The sequence below is a fragment of the Emys orbicularis genome, chromosome 3 (assembly GCF_028017835.1).
Source record: "Emys orbicularis isolate rEmyOrb1 chromosome 3, rEmyOrb1.hap1, whole genome shotgun sequence".
In the NCBI taxonomy this organism is placed as follows: Eukaryota; Metazoa; Chordata; order Testudines; family Emydidae; genus Emys; species Emys orbicularis.
Genome location: NC_088685.1, coordinates 159,608,288 through 159,636,095, shown reverse-complemented (window position 1 = coordinate 159,636,095; position 27,808 = coordinate 159,608,288). Strand labels below are relative to the sequence as shown.

At 40.5% G+C, this 27,808-nt stretch overlaps 1 protein-coding gene across 1 annotated transcript in view; it reads right to left on the bottom strand.

The window, feature by feature from the left end:
• Positions 1–27,808, bottom strand: part of DNAH14 (dynein axonemal heavy chain 14) — a 451,367-nt gene that overhangs the window by 137,206 nt on the left and 286,353 nt on the right. Inside the window, 3 exon segments of the mRNA XM_065401478.1 lie at positions 6,109–6,279; positions 7,782–7,949; positions 22,343–22,483. Coding sequence (XP_065257550.1) covers positions 6,109–6,279; positions 7,782–7,949; positions 22,343–22,483 — 480 coding nt within the window.

Sequence of the window (27,808 nt, the reverse complement as noted above, 5' to 3'; positions counted from 1 at the left end):
CAACCTGAAGAATGCTGAGGAAGACTAATTAAAGATTCCAGAACAGCTCTCCCAAAATAAGCATCAGAACAAAATGCTAAATGAAGAGACCAATACTGTGTCAAAGTATGAATAGATCTATCTCCAAGTGGCTGTGTCATAAATCTCTGTGGGCATGTCTAAATGAACAGGCAGTGCACAGCAAGCTGAAATTTAGTTCTTCAAATTTCCAGAGTGCCATGCACTGTTTTAGACCACTACAAGTTTCCTAGTGTGACAGTGCTGCATCTCCCTTATCTAAAAAAATCAGTTATATTCTCAAAGAAGGATATTGGGTTAATCTGGCATGATTTACCTTTGGTAGGAATTTAATTATTCTTTCTTTCAAAATTTGCTCTAAAGCCTTGTATACTATTGAGGTCAGACTAACAAGTCTGTGATTGCCTGGATCACTTTTTTCTCCTTTCTTAAATATATGTACAATGTTAGCTATTCTCCAGTCATACATCTCCATCCCCGAATAGACAGATTTATTAAAAATCCTTGCTACCAGACTTGCAATCGCATGTGCCAGTTCTTCCAGTATTCTGGGATGGAAATTATCATAAAGTGCCGCTGTCAATCTTGCAAATGCTAAATTGAAGTCTCAAAGTGGAATACTTTTTCAAACTGTTAAGGACTCATAATTGTATATCCAACTACAACTTCACTGTAACATGACTGAGGAACATTCCTGTTCTTAGTTTTTCATCTTTTGATCTAATTTGTATTAAAATAACTTTTAAAAATGTTTAACTGCGGTTGTTTTTTATTTTAAAATGTTTCCACTGTTTCATTCTGATGTAAAAATGGCCAGTAGATGGCTCTATTACTTCAAAACTTACTCTACTTTTTATGTAGGGCAGCTTAAAAAATTAAACATATGGAAACAAAAAAACCCTATACATAATAGCAAAGATCTCATCTTATTTAAGGTGTCCAGTAAAAGCAAGGAAAATACAAAAATGATATCAAGAAGGTCATCAATGGATGGTATTTAAGAAGAGAAATTTTAAAAATATGGAATTGTGAAACTTTTTCTCATTTCAATTAGATATATTTTTATGATTATGGATCCAGTCTATGAAATAAAGAAGTTCATGTTAAGGCTTGATCCTGTGAAGAGCTTAACACTTTGGTCCTGATCCAGCAAAGCACTTACATGTATGCATACCATTAGGCACATATATAATCCCACCAAAGTCAATGGAACTATTCACATACTTAAATTAAGAAAGTGATTCAGTTCTTTGCTCAGCTCCTTGCAAGTTCTCGACCTTACAGAGGACATTTGGAGTTTATGAAACTGGCCTAGTGGTTCTAAAGTTGTAGCCATGTTTAGAAAGGAATGCAGGAACAATCTGTCTCTCCCAATCACAAAATGGATCTGGCCAGTAGCACATGCGATCCTTGGAGGGCTACAGCTACATATGGCTTCAGTTAATGGCAGTAAATGGTTACATCAGGCCACCTAGCTCCATAAAAAACAGCTTTTCAGGAGAAAGAACGGTTACTTAGGGCTTGTCTACACTGCACCAGTGTGAACTACAGGGGTGTGAATTGGTCTGCTCTAACTGCCCCACATGGATGCTGCTGGCATGAACTAAAAGGTACCTAGTTCACGTTAACATAGTCCTATCTCACCGCAAACACGGTATCTTTTAGATTGTTCCAGAAGCATACACGTGGGGTAGTTAGCATGCAACATTTTAATCCACTCTGCAATTCACACCCCTATTGTCCACATTGCAGCATTCTTACAGTAACTGGAGTTCTTAAAGATGCTTTTGTTAAAATGGATCTCAGTGTAGGCATGTGTGCCTTGTACATGCATGCCCAGAATCTTTTAACTAGCAGTGTCCACTGGGGTTGTGCATGTGCACTGCATGCTCCTTTGTCCCCTACGGCAAGGGTATAAAGGATGGAGCAATCTCAACTGACACTCAGTTCCTTCTCACATTTCTTCTTCAAATGGAAAGTTTTCAATTGTGATCTGAATATATTCTGGAATGCCTGATGACTGCAGCCATGATATTCTACGCATAGGGATCACAGTGGCTGTTGAGTGTGATGCAGTGTCAGCAGCATTCAAAGAGGGACGTAGTGATGTTTTTAGTGATGTAAATGGCCAGTCGCGGCTACAACCTTCAATTCATCTCTTGTGTCTTGATGGGGTTTGTCACTGAGCTGCAAAACTTTATTCTATTGCAAGAAATCATAGTTGGCCAACAAAACCTGATAGTTGGCTACTCAAAATTGCAAGCTAGCTGAGGAATAAAACTTTTCCCCGAAAAGTTCCACCTTCTTGAACTCCTTATCCATAGGCATAGGCCTAGGAGGGCCAGGCAGCTTAGATTTTTCGTGAGCTGCTGTGACAAAACTAGAGACTCAGGGACCAAGTGAGTAACTCAAACCCCTTAGGAGTGGACTTGAAATCTGTGGTCTTCCTTTTTTGGTGTGTCTGACAAAGATGCAGAGTGTTGCTACAAATCCCAGGCCTACTCAATAATATCATCCATGACAGGCACGGCCAATTGACCCTGTGATGTTGTGTGCAGAATGTCAAACAATTTATAGGACCTTTCTTGGACCACCTTCAGACGAATTTCTAGAGCGTTTGCCATTCTTTTAAGGAGGTCCCAAAAGGCTTGAAATTCATCTCTTGTAGATGAAGTTGGGGCCATATTTTGTCTCATAATGATAAGGTCAGAGGAACAGGTTGAGCCTCATAATCTTCAACAAAGTCCTTGTCCTTGCTATGGGTTTCCTGTTCAGAGCCTCGAAGGAGCTCCTGATGTGACTATTGAACCCCCTTTGTAGATTCCTTAGGAGGAGGTGACTTAACCTTGATCTTGTTGCAACTGAATCAGAAGCAGACAAGTGAGGATTTGGATTCTATGTTGGCCAATATCACTAAGACTGCCATCCATATGGGAAGGGCATACGGTGCCACAAAGGTGGGAACCATGGAATTTCAGATCTCTCCAGAATATCTCTCCATTTATAACAAGATTCCCCCCCCCCCAGCTATTCTCAGGAATTAGTCTAGGTGAATGAGGAGATCTCCTAGGAGAAGGGTTCCTGGTATTATGAGAAGGTGAAGATGCAGACAAAGAAAATTCCTCTAAGGCAATGGTGGCCAACCTGTGCCTGAGAAGGAGCCAGAATTTGCCAATGTACATTGCCAAAGAGCCACAGTATTATGTCAGCAGCCCCCATCAGCTCCCCCACCCCGCCTGCCAGCCACCCCGCTGATCAGTGCCTCCCCTTCATCCCTGTGCCTCATGAAGCATGCAGGAGGCTCTGGGGGGCCAGGAGAAGAGCGAGGGTGCGTCAGGCTTGGGGATGGGGTAAGATGCGGGTAAAATTGCCTACCCCTGCACTATATCAATGAGACTATACCAATGAAACAGACACAGCAAGTTAGAACTGTGAAGCCTTTAGCCTTTTTTGCCGGTACTGGATATGATGAAAAGTGCTGAGCCCCCTCCGAAGACCTCTACTCCCTCCTACCTCAGGCAGCAGCTGTCAGTTACTGATCTGAACAGGATTGCTGGGAAGGCTCAGATTTTTTCAGGGAAGCCTGAGGTCTTTCAGAGCCAGAAGACCTTTTAGCTCCTGGAGTAGTGTGTCTCATAATCAAAGCACTAGTTGAAACCAAGAAGACTGCTTATTAGGAGAGAGCACAGAGTTCAAGATACAAACATGACTTCTCCATCAAAAATCATTTAAATCTGGCATCATGTATCTTTTCAACATGCTTAGAAAGACAGTTTCAAACAGTATACTTACTAGGAGAATGGGTTACTCTGAAATAAGAAACAATATTGAATGTGCATCATTAGCAAGCACAACTGTCTTGCATCCTGGGCATATTTTAAACCTAGGGATTTGCACTCTGCCATCAGACCTATCCTTGTTACTTAGGCAAGACTGAAAGAAGAAGAGATTCCCAACCCCACCTTTTTTTTAAAACTCAATGAGTTTAAATGAAACTTAACAACAAACTAAGGACAGCATATTAATAAAACAAGCTTCTTTATCATTTTACAGCAAAATACAGCAATTTAGCATGGATTGCTGGTTGTAACCTGTAATGCTGTTTTTCTCTTGAGCATTATGTTTTTTTGCTAGCATCTTTAAAAAAGGATTTGAAGTAAAGGGTATACAAATCAACAATGTATTGTTCTCTAGCATTTAAAATGAAATCTTTACTTTGTAAATGATACTCACTTCTCATCAATAATCGATACCAATTTATTATGGATGTCTGGCAAACAGATGACTACTCTATTTTGCATTTATATCTCTACCAATTGATCAGTATTAAAAAAAAATCTTTACTATATTTGTGAAAATGTTCACTATGCTATTTTAGGAGATTTGTAACTCCCAACCCATACATATTAAAATAAAGACATTCCTGTATTTGGTTTACAAAACCTGATGCAATTGCAGACATATATTTTGTTCTGTGTAACCCACCGACTTGGTACAGCTAACACAAGTTCTAGACATAAGATCTGTCTCATTCCAGGGAAAAACAAACATATTGTAATCCATCACAACCTGTTTGAAGGGACCTGGTGAAGACTGATAGGCCATGAAATTGATTTCCCTTCCCCATCTAAAATGACTGATCTTCCAGATGTTTTCTGTGCATTTCAAATTCCAATTAACTTTTGCAAATGCAAGAAAACATTTAAAAATAGCATGCAACTTGTTAGACAAACACACACCACACACATACAACACAACAGTAGTCTATTAGAGAAGAAGTACAAGAGAAATATTTCAATGATTAGTTGTGTATCAGTAATTCCCTGGTGATTTACATATTACTAATTACATTTGATTCTTCCTGTAAAACTGCTTTCAACTTGCCACGTTCAAAACATGGTACAACCCTAGAAGCTGACAGTTTGCCTAATGTTGAGCCTGACTAAATATAAAACAGTGAAATGTGTCTTGTAGTTAGAGTTGCTTTTGTTCTTGCAAACTGTTATTGGAATAGCTAGTTAAACTCTAATGGCCAGTTCTTCAGCTGGTGTAAATTGATGTAGCTCTACCGAGGTCAATGGGGCTGCGCCAATTTAAGGCAGCCAATGTTAATCTGGCACCAGATGTTAAAGGCATGTTAATGCCTTTGTAGCATATTTAGCACTGTGCTAATAATTGGTCAAATTGTCAAGTTATTTGAAAAATGCAGAATCTACAGCATTTCACCTTGGATTATGATCTTGTCAAGTCTCATAGACTAAGCCGGGTTAAGCATAGTCAATATCTGTAAGAGAGAACTCCATGGAAAACTGAGTGCCATAGGAAGCAGTGTTGGTGTTTCTTATAAAATAATTCCTCTTTGACTAAATTCACAACTAAAAATGTGTTGTACAGTATTTTAAACATTCCTAAATTGCTACAGACTGAAAACATTCATAGTTTGCTACAAATTCATATTTCCTGACAGCAAGTTAAACAGATATAAATACACCACAATACAGTACATAAATGGGAAAGTGTATATTATTGTAATTCCTGGCTTCATTATTTAATTTTTAGCACCTAAAGCAAAGTATGCTGAGATATTTCCTTATTTTTCCAGATAAATTTCAGCTGAAGACTACATGTGAAAACTATCACCTACATGTAGAGAAATATTTATTCTTTATCAAAAGAAAGCTTTATGTGTTATCAAACTCCAGTATGCTTGCTTCTACTCATCTCCAACTGTGGTAAAAGATGGAGAAAGACCTCCCTCTACCCTCCCTTTGTTTACCCACACAGGGTCAGATAGAATCAGTCACCCCAATCCTGCAAGCCTTCCCACATGGAACTCCTTCTGAAATCAGCAAGAATTCTGTATATGGGGGATTGAGGAGCAGGCTAACTTTTTTAACGTGAGGCCAAATTCTGCTCTTAGTTACACAGGATTTATACTGGTGTAAATTAGAGCAGATTATGGCCCTTAATTTATACATCTATGATTACTATTCTTTTTTATAACTAAGGAAGTTTTCCAAAAGGGCCTAAAACAAATGCATAAAGTATTCTTCTTCATAAAAATGTCTAAAGAAAAATACATATATTTACCTTAAAATAGTTATGGAGTTCATTTGCAAGAAACTGATAAAAAATCTCTCTTTCAGCAGATTCAATCAGGCGATCATGGAATACTCGGGTTGTTTCATGCACAAAGAGAAGAGCTGCGGTTTCGTTTGAGACAATAACAGACCTGTGGGCTTGCAACAACCCCTGGAGCACCTGTTAGCAATTTTAGTACATCATGTTTATATAAAGTTTTAAATTACCGGTAATTGGATTACTAAAAGATATCCTGGTATGTTTATTTTTAAACTACCATATATTGTATTAAGCTTTATCAACAGTAGTATCATACATTTTAATCAGAACTAAAGCATTCAAATATCTCTTACTTAAGGTATGTGTTTTCTTCCCTTGCACATGCATTCAAGGGAGCAGGAGGGTACAAGAAGCCTTCTCCTACATTATACCTCCCACACAGGGGATGGTAACATGACAGTTCCTGGGCCATAACCATGCTTACAACATCATGCTAGCCAGGGAAGGTGGGAGGACATGAAACAAAATGCACATTGCATCCCATATAGGATGCAGCAGCAGGTGTATCTTCCCTGGGCATCAGGAACTACAGAAAATATTGTGCCTCTTGAGGCACAGTGGGTCCAGGAGTCCTAATGGGGTGGCGCAGCTCAATCCAAGCCCTACCACAGGGCTGTTGGTATAAGCCAGATGACAGTCCATATTTGGTCAGCCATAAGCATAAGCAATGCAAGTGGCTGCCTGGGGTACTTTTTGCGATGTTGGACAGTTTGCGACACATGGAGCTTACATGAGCCAACTTTCCATGGATACTAGGAATAGAAACAACTCCTGACCTAATTATTTCCCCTTTCCCATCTTCCCTGGCAGCATGAGGCCCTGAAAATTCATAAAATATCTCTTGTTTGAGTTCCATTACTGTAAGATACTGTAGTATTTTATAAGAAATACCACACTTGCTGAAATCACAATTTATTGAAACTTTTAATAGTGCATGAAAATGTTTTTATATCTGTAGATCATGCACAACAGGGACTGATGTATATGCTCAGCCTTGATTCAAACTTTAATCTTTTCAGTAAATGAATATACTCAAAGGGTTAATTGAGCCCTGGTATAAGTGGAAGCACAACTTCATTGAAGTCAATGGAGTTGTGCCTAATTGTCGCAGGGCTGAAAATGGCCAAAATTATTTAGTTCCTAGATATTTATTTCTAATGTTAACACATCTTTTTACTGAAGGCAATAAAGGTAAGATACAACAGTATATACCAGTGCACAAGTAAGTGAGATATAGGTTAGTATATAGCGCTCATGGTATGGCCACTCTGGTAGGTAGCAACAAATACTTTTAAAACGAATAATTTGCAGTCTGAAGGAGACTATCCCATTCCGCCCTCTGTTTTGTTCAATTTATTAATAATTATTTCTGAGTGATTTTGGCAATTCTGAAAGCAAAGACTGGATTATATGGAAATCTCCAAATTTATTTTCCTTGTATGTCATAAACCAAATTGAAACTATCATAGGACTCCAGATGGCAAGACTAATTTAATAATCTAACTCCAAGAACCAGGCTACATTCAGTAGACAAAATTATATACACTCTTGCTTGTTCACTCTGCACAAAAATTGAGAATACTTTTATGGCAATCTAAAATGTCTACTGCAGTATAACACACCTTGAAGAGATCTCGTAGATTAAATGTATAGTGGCACTTAGCTGGTGTTGGGAGCATGCTGCGGCACATACTATAGTATACAGCTATGGAAGAGGAAGTTAGAAAGTCATTGCATTTCTGAACCTCAGATAAGAATCTGTTGTTATACAAGTATGTTCCCAGATGAACCTAAAGAAGAAAAATGTATATGATTTAGTTACCACTTCTTAAGAAAGGTTTAAGCATATTGCTAACTGCTGAAATATAACAAAATTTATAAGACAAAAAGCAGCAATTTTCATTATTATTTTAACAGGAAAAGACACTCTTACTTACCTGCACAGTAACTTTGCTTCTTCAAGATGTGTTGTCCACTGCTGGTCTGTGTCCAGTGCATTTAAGCAAGAGACTTTTGGTCAGCAGTACCTGTTTGGGTGAGGCATGTGACTCAGGGTCCTCATGCCCCCAACTGAGGGCATAAAAGATTGGGCCACTCAAACTGCCCCACCCCCAGTTCCTTCATCACCAAAATCCTTATGAAAATAGACTCCATAGTAGCAAAAATGTAGGGCACGTTATGGAATGTGTATGTACAGGTAAGTAACTGTTTCTTCTTCGAGTGCATGTGCACATATATATTCCATTGTTGATGACACCCAAGCAATAGACATGTTGGAAGTGGGAACCAGTAGTCTTTTAAAACAAAGACTATAGAACGTCTTTCCCAAAGTTCACATCACCTCTAGATACAGCCCCACATTCACTCAGCATTATGCCATTGTGGAAGCAAGACCTACCGATGTCCACAATAGGAACATTCCTTACAGAAAGTGAGCAGCTTGAGCTCTAGTAGAAGAGGCAATAATCCTAGGGGGTGGACTTGCATTTGCCAGTTCGTAACAAATTTTGTTGCACAGAGAGATCCAGTTATAGATTCTGTGAGGCACAACAGTCTGACTGTTCATTGTCTCTGCATATACAAGAAAAAGCCCGAGAGACATTTTGAACTGTTTCATTCTATCTATGTAAAAGGAAAGTGCCCTATAGACCTCTAAAGAATGCAGTCTCTTGTCACCCTTGTGAGTTTGGGATTTCAGGAAAAAACATCAGCAGATTAATGACCTGGTTCAAGTGAAAATTGAAAACCACCTTCGGTAAGAATTTGGAACGGACCTTTAATGAGACATTAGCTTTATGGAAGAAACTATATAAATGTCCTGCCATCAGGTACAGTAACTCCCCTAATCTCCTTGCTAATGCTATTGCCAACAAAAATGCTGTCTTTGCTGATAAGTGAAATAGACAAAGGTGGAATCATAAGACCTGCTATGGTGGGGCAGTGCCCTACCCCCTGAGAAAAAGGCTGGAACAGGCCTTTCAGGCTGTGCAGGCCCGCAGCCAATCAACAGAGGCCTGTTAGGAGCCAATCAGGGCAGGGCAGAGGCAGCCAATCAGAGCTGGGTTAAGCCTTATATAAAGGCTGCCTAGCAGGTGGAAAGGCAGCCTCTCCCTGACTGCCAAGGGAGGAGGACTGGCTCCTAGGCTGAAAGGTAGCACTTTGGACAGAGCAGTGCTGGGGAAGGGCAGAAGGAGCTGGGGAGCTCCAGCCAAGGAAAACCCCAGGCTGCAGGCCTTGTTACAAAGGGCCGAGCGGATGCACAGGGCTGAAGGGGAAGCGGCCCAGGGACAAAAGTCTGACAAGGGGAGAGAAAGAGGGCAGGGAGGCTGCTGCTAGAGGGTCCTGGGTTGGGACCCAGAGTAGCGGGTGGGCCTGGGTCCCCCTCTTCCCCCTTGTACTACACCTGGCTGAGGAGGAGCGTGGCCTGATACAGGCTGTGACTGGCCCCTGTGACAAAGAGGCTAGACTCTGAGGCTGCAGCTGGCCACTAGAACAGGTGCAGACCGAGGTCTTCTGATAACACCAGACCCCCGGAAGGGGGTGAGACCAGAGCAGTGGGCACTGCTGGAGGGCAGTGTCCTGAAGAGGCCACCGCCGAGCGGGGAGCAACGCGGGTCCGGACACCAACAGGGGAGCAGACGATGGATGGGACACCAACAGCAGAGGGCACCCCACAGACGACAGAGCTAATTCCCAGACGTGTCAGCGGGAGGCGCTGCGGTGGTGAGTCCCAACCCCGTCACACCTGCCAGGACTAAATTAAGCTCCCAGGAAGGGATTGGTTTTCTTACTGGGGGATAAACCCATATCAGACCTTTTAAAAATCTTGCTACCATAGGGTGGGAAAAAACAGAATGTCCATGAATAAGAGAGTGAATAGCAAAGATGGCTGCTAAGTGAACCTTCACCAAACTAATTTACAGGACTGAATTTTTTGAACTCCAGGAATTATTCTAATGTGTCTAGGACCTGAGCTGTGGAAGGAGATAACTGATGATGATGAGCCCATATCGAAAATCTCTTCCATTTAGCCTGGTAAGTATTCCTAGTAGAGTCTTTCCTACTTTCACTGAGAATCTTCTGTACATAGCCGAACAGACTTTCTGATGAGTTAACCATTCAATGTCCATGTTGTGATGTGCAGAGTGCAAGGGGACTTGAACATGACTCAGAGATTATGCCTCAGAGTAACAGTAAGGTGTTGGGAGGTTGAATGGATGAGGTTTGAAGGTCTAAGTACCAAAACTGTGTTGGCCACACCAGGGCTATTAATATGATACTGGCTACTTCCTGTTTGAATTTTCTGATGGTTCTGGGAATCAGCGGGATTGGAGAAAATACATATAGACATTCTAAACACCATGAAATCAGGAGTGCATTGGAAATTGACCCTGAACTCTGTCTTCCTTTGCCACAGAAACAATGACACTTCTTGTTTTCTTTGATAACAAATGGATCTATGGTGGGAAAACCATATTTGCTGAAAATCATTTGAAACCCCTCATCCTTTAGAGTCCATTTGTGATTGTTGATTAATTTTATGCTGAGGCCATCTGTCAGAACTTTCTGCGCTCTGGGGAGATCAAATGCCTTGAAAGTGACCCGATGACAAATGTAGAAGTTCCAGACACATACCTCCTGACTTAACTGAGTGGATTTTGACCTGCCTTGTTAGTTCAGGTAAAACACTGCAGCCATATTGTATGTTATAATCTTTATGGTGAGGCCCTTGTTGAATAGTAGGAAGACTTTGCAAGCTCAATAAATGGCTCTCGGCTTTAGGATGTGTAAATGAAGAGCTGACTCCTGAGGTGTCCACAACCTTGTGTTTGCACATCATCCAGGTGTGCTCCCCAGCTCAGAGTGGATGTATCTGTTACTAGCATCTTCGATGGAACTGGAGGAGAAAAGGGGATTACCTTGCAGCATACATTACTGGATTCATCCATCAACTGAATGAGGCCAGGACTCAAGATGCAATGTGAACTAACATGTCCATGTGATGTTTTCTCGGCTGATACACAGACTTCAACCACCTTTGCATGCAGCACAGGTGAAGTCTGGCATGCTGAGTCACGTAAATGCAGAAGTCCAGGTGGTCGAGCAACTTGAGGCAAGATCTTGCAGTTGTTCTCGGATAAACCTGCAGATTATTGCATAAATTGAGCCTAGCTGGATGTTTTTTCTGGAGGCAGATAGGCACTCTCCTATTGTGGAGTCCAGAATGGCCCCAATGCACTCTGTTCTTTACACAGGACACAGAACTGACTAGTCACTGGTTATTTTCAGGCCAAATTAAGCAAAAAGAAACTGAATTTGAAGGATATTGTCCAAAACTTGCAGACTGGATTGACCCTGAATTAACCAGTCATCCAGATATGGAAAAACGTGGATACCCAGGCTTCTGAGATCAGCAATTATTACTGATTTAAAGGTGATCTAGATGATCCCTCCCCATCCCTGAGTGGAGTTGTCTGTCACTAGAGTCTTAGTATGTAGAGGTGTAAAGAAGGGTACTGCATTGCACACCTGAGGAGGGTCTTTCCACTAGTTTAATGACGACTTCTTTTGGGATCATAACCATCAAGTTCATAAAGTGTCTGCTGGGTAGACACAGTGATTTCAACCACCCTTACATGGAGTGTAGGTGAAGTTTGGCATGCTAGGTGACATAAGTATATGAGGTCAAGTGTGTTAGAAGTCTGAGACATGCTTTCACTGATGTTCTTGGGTGAACTTGAAGTTGACTGATAAGCCTTGCTATTGTCTGGGCTCTCCCTTTGGAAGATAAGCTATCACTATCTGGAGTCTAATAGGATTCCTATGAACTCTATCTATCCATCACTGAGTGTGGATTTTTGTCTATTAACTTTGAGACCAAACAAGGCAAAGAACTTTAGAATTACTTGGACTGAGTCAATCACCTGTTGTGAAGCTCTTCCTCGAATCAGTCAGTTGTTGAGGTAAGGATAGATCTGGATTCCTTATCTACCTGGATGAGTTGCCTATACTGCAAGGTACCTGGTGAAAACCCTCGATGCTGCAGATAGCCCAAAGGACAGAGCCCTGTTCTGATAGTGGAATATTCCTAAAGGAATTTGAGGTATTTCTGTGGGTTGGGTGGACAGATATATGGAAGCAGGCATTTTGTAGGCGAAGAGCAGCAAACCAGTCCTGATGATCTAATGAGGGAATTTATGGAGGCTAGAGTCACCATCCTGAATTTGAAACAATGGATGAACATTTTGAGGCACTGAAGGTCCAGGCTAAGCCACAAACCCAATGGTTCTCTTTGGGATCAGTAAATAATGTGAATCAAAGCATCTTCCCCTGAAATGTAAGGGCACTTCCTCCTCCACAGTTCCCAGCTATAGAAAGGAGTTTACTTGTTTTAACAGTCTCTTGTGAGAAGGATCTCTGAAAAAGGACAGGGAAGGGATGGAAGGGATTGCTTATGATCTCTAGGTCCCACGAGTCTGAGGTAATGCTTGCCCAAACTTCTCAAAAATAAAAATGGCTGTTCCCAAGGGATGGTGTGAGGGTAGAACAAAAAAGATCCTCAAGTTGTTCTAGCAGGATCTCAATGCTGGAGTCAACCCTGGGGCAGCAAAGGAGGTAGAGGGTCATTTACACAGGAATCTCTGTCTCTTCTTCAGTGGCTCTTAGGTCCTCTGTGACTGATTGTAATATTTGACAGAGGAGTGCTGTCAAAAGTATGCTGGCATGGCTGCTTCCTCTTTAGAGTTGGGATGTAGAGTCTCAAAGAATGCAGAGTTGCCCTAGAATTCTTTAGAGGGTGCTTCCTCTGTCTTGTTGTTGAAAAGTTCATTATTCTCAAATGTGAGGTCCTCGATTGTTGCCTGGATCTGCCTGGGGATCCCTGAGGACTGAAGCTATGACAATAGAGAAGTACATAAAGTCAGATGTCCTTCTGCCATTGTATATTTCATCTCCGCTTGCTACTCTTTGGATTGTTGTCTATAAATCGAGACATTGTCTAAATTAAAAAAAAATCTTATTTTGAGAGGGCTTAATAGTTAGCCATACCTCTGGAGCATAGTTGATGAATACAGCTTAAGGCTAAAGAGTTTCAATTTCTTTGGGTCCTTTTTGCTCATTGTGGACTTGGGAGGGCTAGATGTTTTGATCTCTCTTGTACTGCTACCACTATGACAGAACTTGCTCTTGAATGTCTAGAAATACTCAGATCATTTATCAGGGACTCAGTACCTCCTGTCAGCTCTTTTTGACATGACAGGGATGTATGCCTAAGCTTTTTACCATGTGTTTCATCAGGTCCTGGAATTCCTTAAACTCACCAGCTGAGGGGGGTGGATTCACTGCCTTGTCAGGGGACAGTGAGCAAACCATAGCAGAAATTGAATGCTTTTCCCCTGATAGCTGATGTTCTTCTTCACTCTTCTCCCACCTCTCAAGTATCTGTGGCTGTAATGAGTTACTTGATTTGTCTCTTTGGGGAGGATGATTTAGCCCTAGAGACAGTTGATGAAGCAGGCTTCTTGAAGTCTGGCTGTACACCTGAGGGTGTCAAACAAACCATGACTGGAATGGGTAGAAATATTGAGTTGGAGGTCACATGGGAAGTACCAGATAGGGTGACCCCCCATGAAGCCCAGACCTCTTTTTACTACACCTAGTCTAGTGTCCCCACTGGAGTATTAAGCTCTGGTGTTATGGCAACAATTTTTCTGCTGCAACTGTGGTGATCATAAAAAGTTCTCCCTCTTCTCCCCCAAAGTCTCTTTTAAAGGGCTCCAAAAAGGCGATGAGTGGAATAATCTATCCTTTCATTATTTTGTCCATCAATTAGGCCTAATTTTGATACACCAATATTGACTTATTGAATTTTGATTTTTTACTTCTCTTATTTACCAGTCATAATTTTAACACAGTCCTTGATTGGTAATAGTAGACCCTTTTTGTTTAAATTAAATTTAGTTTTTTGTATCCTTTTTAACTTGTTAAAAATAGTTTTATATAACAAATTACTGTAACAATTTTTGAATCTTTACCCAATTTTTATCAGTTAGGCTAACAATTAAAGTAGGCCTGCTAGGACCCAATTATTACACCACCTCCTCTAAGAGAGGGACAGGTCTCTCATGTGTACCGTCTCTGTATAGGAAAGGTCACTACCAGGGATACCACTCTGACCTGCAGTATCAGTGGCTACAAAGTTGGTGGTTTAGCTATCGCCTCTCTTTATTTTTTTTGAAGAGAGGGGACTCCAGTACAGAGTCCACCAATAAATTACTCAGCACTGAAATAGTGGGTACCATTGATGTAGTTGGTACTGAGGTGGAAGATACTGGGACTACAATTACAGAGGCACTTGTAATGAGGCTCTGAGTACCAAGGCAGTTAGCGCCATGGTCTGTACCGAAGGGTTGATATTGAGGGCAGCAGTTTGCTGATTTAGAGGGTGCCAAACGTGCTGTCTTGGAAGTCAGTACTGGGTCACTGGCATGGGTCTTGTCAGGCTTATGGCTGTTGGATAAATGAGCCCAAGAAAAGTCATGCAGCTGATGACTCTTCTGTTTCTTGCCAGGTAATGGGAATGGCAACCTGTGCCTGATGTTCATCTTTGGATTGGTGCTTCTTTCTGCTCATCAGACACTGATACCAGTGTAGTGTGACTGAATGGTTCTTGTGAGTGAATGTAGTTCAGGAGATCAAAATGAATCACGGCTCACCAGCCCACTGTCTGAAGCCTGACTGTAGCTCTTCTCTCAAAGTCTGAGAAGGCTTGGATCAATTCTCTAGGAGGAAAACTTTCATTTGTGCCTCCATCTTTCTCTGAGTATGCTTGGTGAAAGAGCAACAGATAAAACATCTCTCAAGGATGTATCCTTCTTCAAGAAAAAGAAGGTACTGGAAGGGCCCATTCTTAATGGGTATCCAAGAATCATACGAGTGACAGTAAACCCTGGTGACTTACCTTCTGCCATAATGTTAGTACCCCTGTATGGCTGGGAGTGGTAGGGGTGGTGGGGAGGAAGACCGATATCAAGGCTAATTAAAATGTATCTAATTCCCTCCCCCTCCCGCAGTACGCATTTGTCATAAATATAAAGGGAAGGGTAACCACCTTTCTGTATACAGTACTATAAAATCCCTCCTGGCCAGAGGCACAAAATCCTCTTACCTGTAAAGGGTTAAAAAGCTCAAGTAACCTGGCTGGCACCTGACCCAAAGGACCAATAAGGGGACAAGATACTTTCAAATCTGGCGGGGTGGGGGGAAGGCTTTGTTCTGTCTGTTCTGTCTGTTCCGTGTGGCTCTTGCCGGAGACAGCTCAAGAAAGCAAGCAATCCAACTCCTATAGAATTAGTAAGTACTAGCGAGGGAATGCGTTAGATTATCTTTTGTTTTGTGATTTTTCTCTGTGCTGAGAGGAAGGTGTATTCCTGTTTTTTCCCCCTGTTTTTTCTTTTTGTAACTTTAAGGTTTTGCCTAGAGGGAAGTCCTCTGTGTTTTGAATCTGATTGCCCTGTGAGATTATCTTCCATTCTAACTTTACAGAGGTGCTTCTTTTATCTTTTTTCTTTCTAATAAAGTTTCTGTTTTTTTAAAGAATCTGATTGGTTTTTTTAGTGTCCTAAAAAACCCAAGGTTGGTCTGTGCTCATCTTGTTTATTCTCAAGCCTCCCCAGGAAAGGGGGCATAGGGCTTGGAGCCCTATCTCTCCCCCAATATCCCCCCAAGTGGCCCTCCCTAAATGTTTGTTTGAATCACTTGGTGGTGGCAGCGTTTACCTACTCCAAAGTACAAGGGAGAATTTGTGCCTTGCGGAAGTTTTAACCTAAGCTGGTAGAAATAAGCTTAGGGGGTCTTTCATGCGGGTCCCCACATCTGTACCCTAAAGTTCAGAGTGGGGAGGGTACCCTGACAGCATGAAAAAGAGAAACTACACAAATTACACTATACTATTACATACAAGGCTAAGTAAATCGCATAGTGTGCAGAATATGTGCAGACTGCAGGGCTTCTGCGGAACTGCCATGAGTGTTAAGAAAGAACTGAAAGAAATTTGGACCAGCTTTGCCCTTTATGCCCCAGGTGTAAGAGGGAAGGGATGTGATGACACCTAAGCTAGAGAAGCAGCCCCAGTACACACAACTGGCCAAAAGAATCCCATCTTGCATGCATAGGGTACACGTGAACCAAGAGGGGAATCTGTAAAGACAATCATTCTAAAAAGAAACATAGTGACTTCAGCACTTTAGTGGGGATGTGAACAAATCCTTGGACTCCTTCCAAGATGCTATTCTTGATAAATCAATATTCCAGACAAAGGGAATACATGTATTTCCAATCTGGAGATGGACATTTATCACTGTTAAGTTCTTGGCAAATATATGGTACACCTATGTCAGCTCAAAAGACAACACTTTGAATTGAAAATGGTGGTCCTGTTAAAAAATCTGATACCTCTTAACACTTGGATGTGCCTCTATGAGCAAGTAAATGGCCATCAAGCCCAGAGCATGTAACTAGTTTTGCTATTTGCAGGTGAATTCAAACCACAAGCTGTACCACATCCTTTTGAAAAAGTAGTATAAGATGGGCCTGATATCAGAGCTTGCAATTCTCCTATCCTAAGTGCAGAGGTGATTGCCCATAAGAAAGCTGTTTTCATGAAAAGGTGGTATAAGGAACATGATGGTACTGATCTGAATGGGAGTCCAATGAACCCAGCCAACACTACATTGAGATCCTATCCTGACGGAAGGAAATACGTATATCAACACTTTGAGGAATCTAGACACTGTAGGGTATAATAATACAGTGTGGTTATGTATTGGAGGATGATAAGCAGATATAGCCACTACATGTACTCTTGTAGAGCTAACCGAAAGTCCAAAGCACTGTAAGAGATAAAGTAATCCAAAATAAAGGGAATGTCAGCTTAAAATGGAGAGAAATGCTATTCCACCTAAACAGTGAAATGCTTCCATTTGGAACTGCAAGTGAGTCTCCTGGAATCATTCCTGCTATGGATCAGGATGTTTTGGACGTCTTTGGAACATGACTTCTCAATGTCAGTTAGGCAGCTGGCATCCAGGCTGTATGGTGCAGAGACTTTGTATCTGAATGAAAGGTTCTTCCTCATGGTTTTGGGAGATTATGCCCGAATCCAGAGGCCCCATTTTTGGGGGTTGTACCAAGAGTCTTAACAGGTCTTTGAACCAAAATTGCCTGGGCCTCACTGGGCTATCAATAGTAACTTTGCTGCATCCTGTCTGAACTTTCTCTGTGTTCTCAGAATTAAAGGAACTGGTTGTAGGTGTACAGCTGAGTCTGGGAATAAGAGATAAGGAAAGCATCAGATAGCAATCCTGGGCTCAAACTCCCTCTAAAGCAAAAGATGCAGCATTTTCTGTTTGATTTTGTGGCAAACAAGTCTATAATTGAGTGACTCCATTTAATATATAATATAGTAATATATGGAGATATACCTATCTCATAGAACTGGAAGGGACCCCGAAAGGTCATTGAGTCCAGCCCCCTGCCTTCACTAGCAGGACCAAGTTCTGATTTTTGCCCCAGATCCCTAAATGGCCCCCTCAAGGATTGAACTCATAACCCTGGGTTTAGCAGGTCAATGCTCAAACCACTGAGCTATCCCTCCCCCAAAAAGATTGAAAGATTTGAAAAATTGAGTCCTTAATAGACCATTTATGGTCAAAAGAAAAGTGTCTGTTCAACTGATCCTCTAAGTTGTTCTAAGTTGATCCTGGTAGATGAATGGCTGTCAAGGTAATCTGAAACCTGATGCACCAGCTCCATAGGTGAACAAGTTCTTGGCACAGTTGAGAAGGTCTATCTCCTCCTCATCAGTTAATATAGAACATCACTATAGTGTTATCTGTCATCACTTGTATTGTTTTGCCTTGTATTAAAAGTGGGAACATCACACATGCTATACAGATTGCTCTCAGTTCTAAGGCATTTATGAAGCTGAGACCTGTTTATTGACCATAGTTCCTGGGTCTAAGGGTGATTCTAGTATGCTCCCTATGAGAGGTTGGAAGCATTCATTACTAACATCACTGTGGGCAGAGGGGGAGAAAATGGAACACCTCTGCATACTTGGACTGGTTACTTCCAGCGGTTTAGTGATGATAGGACCTGCTGTGGAATCTGCACTGCCATATCTAGATGGTGTTTGCTTGGTAGGTAGATGACTACAACCAGCCTTGCATAAAGCAAAAGTGATGTCTAGCATGAGGAGTGATGAATGTGCATGAAATGACCTAGTATTTTTAGACACATTCTTACTGCTGTCTGAGAATTATTAGTAAATTATTTATAAGATCTTCCATGATTTTGAACCTACTACGAGGTACGCTGCTGTGGAGTCCAGAAGTGCTCCTATAAATTCTGTCTTCTGGGATGATACTAAGGATGAATTCTCTTTGTTTACCTGGAGACCCAACTTAGTAAAGATTTGAAGGATGTAATGTATATTATCTGTGGATTTGCTGAGAAGAGGATCCTCAAATGAACCAGTCACTGAGGTAAGAGTAAAGGCTAATGAGTTGTCTTCTTAGGCCTGGTCTATACCACACAGTTAGGTCGACATAATCTGCCTTACATTGACCTAGTGTACACACTACAGCCTTGTCCCACTGATGTAAGTGCCCTACTACATCGACATAACAACTCTACCTCATGTGAGGCATAGGACTTATGTTGATGTAGTTAGGGAGACAGTGTCTGTATAGACACGGAGTTACTTACATTGACTGTTGGCTGTCTTGTCCATTTCAGGGCTCCATGCTGGAGCCCTGAAATGGACAAGAAAGCTGGGCAGCTAGAGCCTGGCTGTGCCCACCCGGCTCTCCAGTCCCTGATCAAGGAGCCAAGTAGCCCAGGTAGCTGCCCCCACTCCCAGTGGGGAGGTGAGAAGCCCAGGCAGCTGCTCCCTGTTCCCGGCAGGAAATGGGGAGGCAAGAGACTTGGGGGGCAGCTGGGCCCCCAGTGAGGCGCTTCACAGAGCTAAGAGTTCTGGCTCTCAGCCCCCCACACTGCCCCTCTTCAGTTGGTGGAAGCGCTCCTGGTGAGGACACACACCACCAACAGAAGGAGGATAGCGTGGACCTCTGTACTTACTGCGGTGGCTGTAGGTCAACCTAACATAGGTAGACCTAAGTCTGTAGTGTAGACATGCCCTTAGAAATGCTATCACCAGTACAAGATATTTTGTGAAAACCTTTGAGGCTGCTGACAAATCAAATAGCAGAACTCTGTACTGAAGATGTTTTGTCCCCACTACAAATCTAAGATATTTTCTGTGAGCACAGTGGATTGAAATATAGAAATACAAATCCTGATGATCAAGAGCAACATTTAGCAGCAAGTTAGTGCACTGTACATTCACATCCTGGTTTTCCACACACTAAATCACCACATAGATAAGCCCTGAGAAGTAACTAGGGGTGCTCTCCCTACTCTGGTCAGAGATTGATGAGGAAAATGAGTATTCCTGCAAGGGAGGAGCAATTAGCTAAATAGTAATAAAAATGCCTAAATCGCACCAGTCCAAATTATGAGTAAAGGTGCAGATCTAATTGTCTATGTCAAATCTGAGTATATCAGCTTTCTGGAGGTGTCAAGAAAGAATGGAATCCATTGGCCAAAAGAATTTGTAGGTGGCTGGCTGTGTTCCTGTTGTGGCAAAATGGCCAATGTTGGTATGGTGGGTCCCGTGCTTTTCTTAGTGGAGGGGCTAGGACACCACCCCTTGCCCCTGCTCTTGGGGTGCCTAGTGGCCCGGGAAGGTGGTCCTTGACGTTGGGGGAGGGAGTCTCCCTGCCCTGCTGGGGCAGGGTCTCCATTCCTCCAGTTCTCTGGTCTTTCAATTCTCAGCAACACACTTCCAAACTCCAGACCTCAATCCCTCCTTGCACCACCCTGTCTGCCTGAAGCAAGGTTTTTTATTAGGTTCCTGACAGTGCCTTAATTGACTACAGGTGCTCCAATTAACCTGTAGTAACCTTCCATAGTCTACAGGGAACCACAAGTTAATTAGCCTACGGTTTATATGTCTCCCCTCTCCCACTGTTCCCTGGCCCTGCCGTATCACACTGTTTAAAATTGTTATTTTTGTTGCTGGGATTTTATTGTCTTGTTAATTATGTATTAGGGAGCCCAGAGCCTTGTATACTTGACTTTTTAAAAACACTGAATTCTAAATAAATAAATAAATAAAAACTCCTCAGGCAACTCCACAACCACTACTGCAGCCTCAGGGCCCCACTGTTTCCATTCATCCCCCATCATAAAATCCCACCCAACTCTCACTGGTACAAGCTCTATGCAGCCAAGCCTTCCATCAGTGAAGCAGAACTATTAAACTGAGTATAGGGCTCTCCACATCTATGCTGGCTTTGTTCCAATGTGTCAACTATCTACTTTTTCCCCAGGGATGAATTCCCGTTTCTGGCATAGCTGCTTCCCTGGTCCCTGGAGGGATGTGTAAATGGCAATCCCTGGAAACACTAAAATGAATTATAACAAATATGTACTGTGTGTAGTTAGAACAGACTCACGAATGAGTCTTTTGATAATGCATCTCGATTTGTCTCATATACTTTTCCCTTAGTAATCTGGGACTGAATTCAGAGTTCCTGAAAAGTAGGTATTAATGCACACAATCTTAAACCAGGCATAATCTAGGTAAGTTAAATGCTATGCAAGCTTCCCAACACATCTCTTTCATCATACTACACTCTTGATCTGCAAAACCCCTGCTTTTCCAGTTCAGGGCCTCTCTTGAACAGAGAATGCCAATCATGTTACATGGAAAGTGGTTTCATAATGTTTACAAATGGGTGCATCCATCTGTTTTAGCAGTAACAGGATGAGATCCTAATATAGTATAACCCTATGAGAGAAAACAAATCCATCCTAGTTTCCTACAGTTAGATTAGAATACAATAGAATTTACATAATGCATTTGTCAAGCACAGCGATTGATAACATTTCTGGTACACGTATGTCATATAGTATTTTGTCAGAGACATTGTCAGGATCACACTGGCACATAAGTCAGTGGGAACAACTAGGGAAGATGAATAACACTCAGCAGCGGCAGTTTGAATCCCCTTCCTCAAGGCTTTCTTTTGCTGATTTATAAACAAAGGATTACAAATAAATAAAAACAAAAATAATCCATTCAGAACAACGAACCTCCCTGCTTGTCAGAGATGTTTCCAGCTTCTTTCACACCCTTCTCCTGGGTAGCCACCACCACAGTCACTTCCTCTTTAACTTAATATACCCCACCTTTGATTACCCATGTTACAGGAAGGGGTCTGCATTAACCCCTCAAACACTGGGACTTATAGAGTGCCTTTCTACCTTATCACAGGTGTTTCCTACCCAGAAATATACAGTATGTGCATCTTAATCCTTAGACAACTACTGGGGACTGGTAGGCAAAGGGCACTATTTGAAGGAGGATTGTGAGCAGATGGGCAGAAATGGTAATATTCCAAGGATAAGAAAAGGTGTCCAAGCAGCTGAGAAATGGAACAGGTTGGGTGAAGATTCCTGCTCTAATGATAGGAAACCCTCCTTATTTTCGTCACGTGACACACACCTTACTGCTTCCATTTCCCAGCCCCAACAACAGCTGGCAGCAAGATGCTTATCAGGAGAAAAAAGGGTATAACAGTTGATAGGAGACTTTGGTGCACCTGTTTGGCAGGAGAGGAGGAAGAAGGAAAGATGAAAAACTGAGGATGAGCTTAATCTCTTATTGTTCCTCAAATGCAATTTATTCATATAAACTAAAAATCTTCCTCAGTGCTTTAAGGGTTAAATTAATCAAAATCTCACAACTGTGAATTCTCATAAGAATCAGGAATTCTTTATTTAAACATTATTTCAAGAACTCAAGATCATAAAACTTTAAGTGTTTCCTAAGTAGTGAAATAAAATCTATGTTTGGGACATATCTGGTTTGAACTCCCACACAAATGAGGGTTTCTTAGATGTTTAAAGCCACCTCTTTGCTTATACAATACTACATAACATTTTCTGATTAGTGTGAAAAAAATGGTTTGAGGTATTTTAAGTGAAATTTGTTGGCTATTCATTCTTTTAGAACTTCCATTTGCTGATATAATTTCCCCCGAACTATCTGATCTATTACCTGGAAAATACGTTGTAAGGATTGTAAGGAAGGTTGAGGCAGAACCAACAGACAAAAGTGTGTGAGAAGACGTGGGCTAATCTCATTTCTTCCACCACTTGGAGGGGCACAGTCTGCAACCAGTGAGACATCCTGGATATTCTGTAAGAAACAGAGTGGGAGAAAATTGAAAGGCAGCAACTGAATCAGCATTTCAAAACAAAATAAATTTTAGAGCTCCTATGCTATTGCAAGGATTTCCACTTCAAGGTCTCCATCTTGCTCCAAATGTAAATGTAGTTAGAAAATGAGCAAAATTAATCCCCAATATAAATATATAAATCCAGTGACTTGAGCAACGATAGCAGGAAAGAGTTACTCAGAGCTACAATTTATATATAATATATATATATTAGGGCTGTTGATTAATCACAGTTAACTCAAGTGATTAACTCAAAAAAATTAATCACAATTAATCGCACTGTTAACAATAGAATACCAATTGAAATGTATTAAATATTTTGGATGTTTTTCTACATTTTCAAATATATTGATTTAAATTACAACACAGAATACAAAGTGTACAGTGCTCATTTTGTATTATTTTTATTACAAATATTTGCACTGTAAAAATGATAAAAGAAATAGTACTTTTCAATTCACCTCAAACAAGTACCATAAAACAATCTCTTTATCGTGAAAGTGCAACTTACAAATGTAGATTTTTTTTGTTACATAACTGCACTCAAAACCAAAACAATGTAAAACTGTAGAGTCTACAAGTCCACTCAGTCCTACTTCTTGTTCAGCCAATCACTAAGAGAAACAAGTTTGTTTACATTTACAGGAGATAATGCTGCCCACTTCTTATTTACAATGTCACCTAAAAGAGAGAACAGATGTTCACATGGCACTTTTGTAGCTGGCATTGCAAGGTGTTTTTGTGCCAGATATGCTAAACATTCGTACACCCCTTGATGCTTTGGCCACCATTCCAGAGGACATGCTTCCATGCTGATGACGCTCGTTAAAAAAAAAAGCGTTAATTACATTTGTGACTGAACAACTTGGGGGAGAATTGTATGTCTCCTGCTCTCGGTTTTACCCGCATTCTGCCATATATTTCATGTTACAGCAGTCTCAGATGATGACCCAGCATGTTGTTCATTTTAAGAACACTTTCACTGTGGATCTGACAAAACACAAAGAAGGTACCAATGTCAGATTTCTAAAGATAGCTACAGCACTCGACCCATGATTTAAGAATCTGAAGTGCCTTCCAAAATCTGAGAGGGACAGGGTGTGGAGCATGCTTTCAGAAGTCTTAAAAGAGCAACACTCCGATGCGGAAACTACAGAACCTGAACCACCAAAAGAGAAAATGAACCTTCTGCTGGTGGCATCTGACTCAGATGATGAAAATGAGCATGCGTTGGTCTGCACTGCTTTGGATCGTTATCGAGCAGAACCCATCATCAGCATAGAAATATGTCCTCTGGAATGGTGGCTGAAGCTGAAGGGACGTATGAATCTTTAGCGCATCTGGCACATAAATATCTTGCAACACTGGCTACAACAGTGCTATGCGAACATCTGTTCTCACTTTCAGATGACAGTGTAAACAAGAAGCAGGCAGCATTATCTCCTGCAAATGTAAACAAACTTGTTTGTCTGAGCGATTGGCTGAACAAGAAATAGGACTGAGTGGACTTGTAGGTTTTAAGTTTTACATTGTTTTATTTTTGAATGCAATTATTTTTTGTACATAACTCTACATTTATAAGTTCAACTTTCATGATAAAGAGATTGCACTACAGTACTTGTATTAAGTGAATTGAAAAATAGTATATTTTATTTTTACAGTGCAAATATTTATAATAAAAATATAAAGTGAGCACTGTATGCTTTGTATTCCGTGTTGTAACTGAAATAAATATATTTGAAAATGTGGAAAACATCAAAAATATTTATATAAATGGTATTCTATTATTGTTTAACAGCGCAATTAATCATGATTAATTTTTTTAATGGCGTAATGAATCATGATTAATTTTTTTAATTGCTTGACAGCCCTATATATATATTCAATATTTGTGTGTGTGTGTGTATATATATATATATATGTATATATATATATATATACACACACACACACACACACACACACATATACATACATACACACACACAAATATTGAGTTCTCTTTCTCTGGTTTATCAATGACAGGTGAGTAATTTGACGAACTTAAGATGTATAACCTGCAGATTAAATAATAAATTGGAAACATTCAGTCAAAACTATCACTGAAGAGAAGTCTTATTTTGTTTGGGTACTTTTAGGACTAAGAAAACTTTTTACCTAATTTAGAATCCACAGAAACAACATGGATTTCAAAGTCTGATTTGAATTTAAATGTATGTGGTCTGCTTAGGAGTGTGAAAAAAGACGCAAAGAGGGACAGAGATAAAAAAGTCTAATGAAAAATGGTGAAGAAAGACACAGAGAATAGGACGACTGAAAAACAAACATGAGTATGTAGGGAAAAGAAGCAGAAAGGTGAGAGAAAAATTCTAAACAAGGAATAATCTATATCAGTCTTGCAATATTCCTATAAAAACACATAGCTCAGGTAAAAATCCCGTAGCCCAATGAAGTCACATGTCTTGCTGTTAATAAGATTCCATGTCTATATGTGCCCCCAACCCATGAAAGAATCAATTTTTTGCCTCCTCATACCACTCAATACTCTCCCCTTCACCTTTTGGGTTGGTTCTTCTCTCCTGAGAAATGTTTCTTAGTGTGGAGGCCGCTCCTACTTCCAACCAGTTTCAGAGAGAAAGAGAGAGAGAGAGAGCGCTGGGGGAGCAGGGAGAGAAGGGGATGGGAGATATTGAGTTCACTCCCTATGTGCTAGGAATGAAGAAAGCCCTGAGTGGGTAAAACTGTAGCGGGCAGGGGAGGCGGAGACAGAAGAAGCATGAGACGGACAAGTTGATTGAGGCTGGAGGAGGTGAGTTTCTTTGGTTTCTTCCTTGAGATAAGAGGAGACAAAGAGATGCAAGAATGATGCTGGTGGCTAGGCATTGAGAATAGCCCAAGTTTCAAATTTAGGAAAGGGGAAGGAGGCTTGTTGGAGGAAAAGCTGTTATCATGGACAAACAACTGGTCTCTCAAAATATTGTGCTCTCCCAATTCAGAAATAAACTCACATCTGGTGAATGGGATTCTCGTATCTGGTGAGCGGGCTGATCTACCTAGAGAAGAAGCCAATTCTGAACCTGCACAAATACATATGCAAATCTCATGTGTGTGTACAAATTGGCCCTACTACGGTTGCCAGCAATGGAAAGACTACACCTATTAGAGAAACTGGAATGCTTTAATGCAAAAAGCAAACTACACATGAAATGTCTCCACACATCTTCACAAGGAAAGCTGTCGGGGAGTACAAAATAAAATTGATGCCATCAACGAATCCCTTTGGTCTCACAGTACCATGCCTCATCCCTATACCCTTGCTACAGAAAGTCAAAGAAGAATGAAAGAGAATCTCAAAGTTAGATGCTACAGCACATCTGGCACATCCCCCTTGCTAAAGAATCTATACCATTAACTTCATTCATCACCCTGTTTGGAAGGTACTGTTTCAATCAGTTTCCATTTGGCGTAGCTTCAGCACTAGAACATTTCCAGAAAAGAATCTCTAAGATTGTGTCAAGTTTGCCTGTTGTCCTTTGCCATGCAGATGATGTCTTGGTATATGGCAGAGATAAAAATGAACACAATGAGTGATTACATGCAGTTTTGAGGTGCTTCCAACAAGCTGGCCTCACTCTAAGCAAGAAATGTTAATGTGGAAAAGAGCAGGTAAGATTTGTAGGACACATATTTAGCAAACAGGAAATTCAGCAGGATTAAGACAAATTGAAGGCATTGCTTGCCTCATTTGAACCCAACAATATTTCTGCTGTGAGAAGATTCCTGGGCATGACAAATCATTTTGGGAAATTCAAATTTAGTTCATCTAACCAAATCCTTAAGAGTTCTCCTTAATGGTTGCAATATGTGGATCTGGAAGAGCACAAAACAAAATACATTTAATAAAATAAAAGAACTACTGAGATCTCCATCTCTTTTTGCACAATACTCAGTAAACTATCCAACAACAGTAGTAGCAGATGCATCTTCATATGGTTTAGTAGCAGCCTTCACAATAAAGCAGCCAGCAGGAGACCAGAGACCTGTTGCATTTATATCAAGAAGTCTCACAGAAACCAAGCAGCAGAATGCTCAAGTGGAAACCAAAGTTTTAACAGTCACTTGGGCCTACATAACTGTTTGTGTTGGATTTTAACATAAAAAATTATGATTTAAATCACTTGTCAGGAAGACTCAATGTAATCATGGATTTCTACATAAAAGTGCATTCTTGTTGGTTGTTATAACCTTAATACATATTCACAACTCAGAGATAGATGTAGGTTTCATTTTTAGAAGATACACACTCTACATTTTTAAAGTGATTTATTTTGAAAACTTTTCAGATTAGTTTTACAGCTATATCAGAAAATGAATGATTGTTTGGTTATTTCATTTACCAAATGTAATTGAAGCAGATATTTATGAAGCCATTGGGAGGCGAACTATCTCCAATTCAACAGGTTAATCATTAATATTTGAAGGATTTTCTTGCCATGCTGTATTAGGAGGAGAACATCACCAGACAGACATTTAAATTGTTTTATTTAACTAAAACAACAACTTTATGTATTATTGATTTTTTTCTTCAACGGCAAACATATAATATTTTAACAAAACAAGCATATGCATTTTTGAATTTAGTTAAACATTCAAGTTTTTTAAAATCAGGTTTGTTTTTGTTAAAATTGTTTTTAATTAAAATAGTTAAATGAAATATTTAAAAAAATCAACAAAAATTAAATCGACTATGTCAGCCAGGTCAACATGAGAAACTTAAAATATTGGCTTCTGCAGCTAACTCAGTCGTCCTCACCTTCATTTTCCTGTTTGTTCATAATCTGGAAAAGAAAAACAAGCTTTCCTGCTTTTTCAGGTCCCAAACTATTTCTCAATTTGGAATGAATTAGTCCAAAGGAAGAAAATATTCTTTCTACACTGGCAGAAGAAGCTACTGTTGTTAAAAGTGAGATTATCACTTCAACAGTCTCTGAATCCAAGTGCTTAAGTGACTTCCACCAGTTCACTGGTGTGACTTTCTTTAAAACATCATCAGCAAACATATATTTCTTGAATGCTTCACCCTTAGTTCTGAAGTTTATTATAGTTGGCATTATGGAGGGATGACTGCTAGATGTCCATGTCATAGCCAACTCCTCTTCTTCAGCAGTTAAGGTTTGACCCTGGTACCGAGTATTGAGAATATCTGCAAGAAAAAGCTGGAGATAGTGCTTGTCCCATTTGTTTTTTTAATGCTTGTAATTTAACTCTGTCATTGCATATTTCTC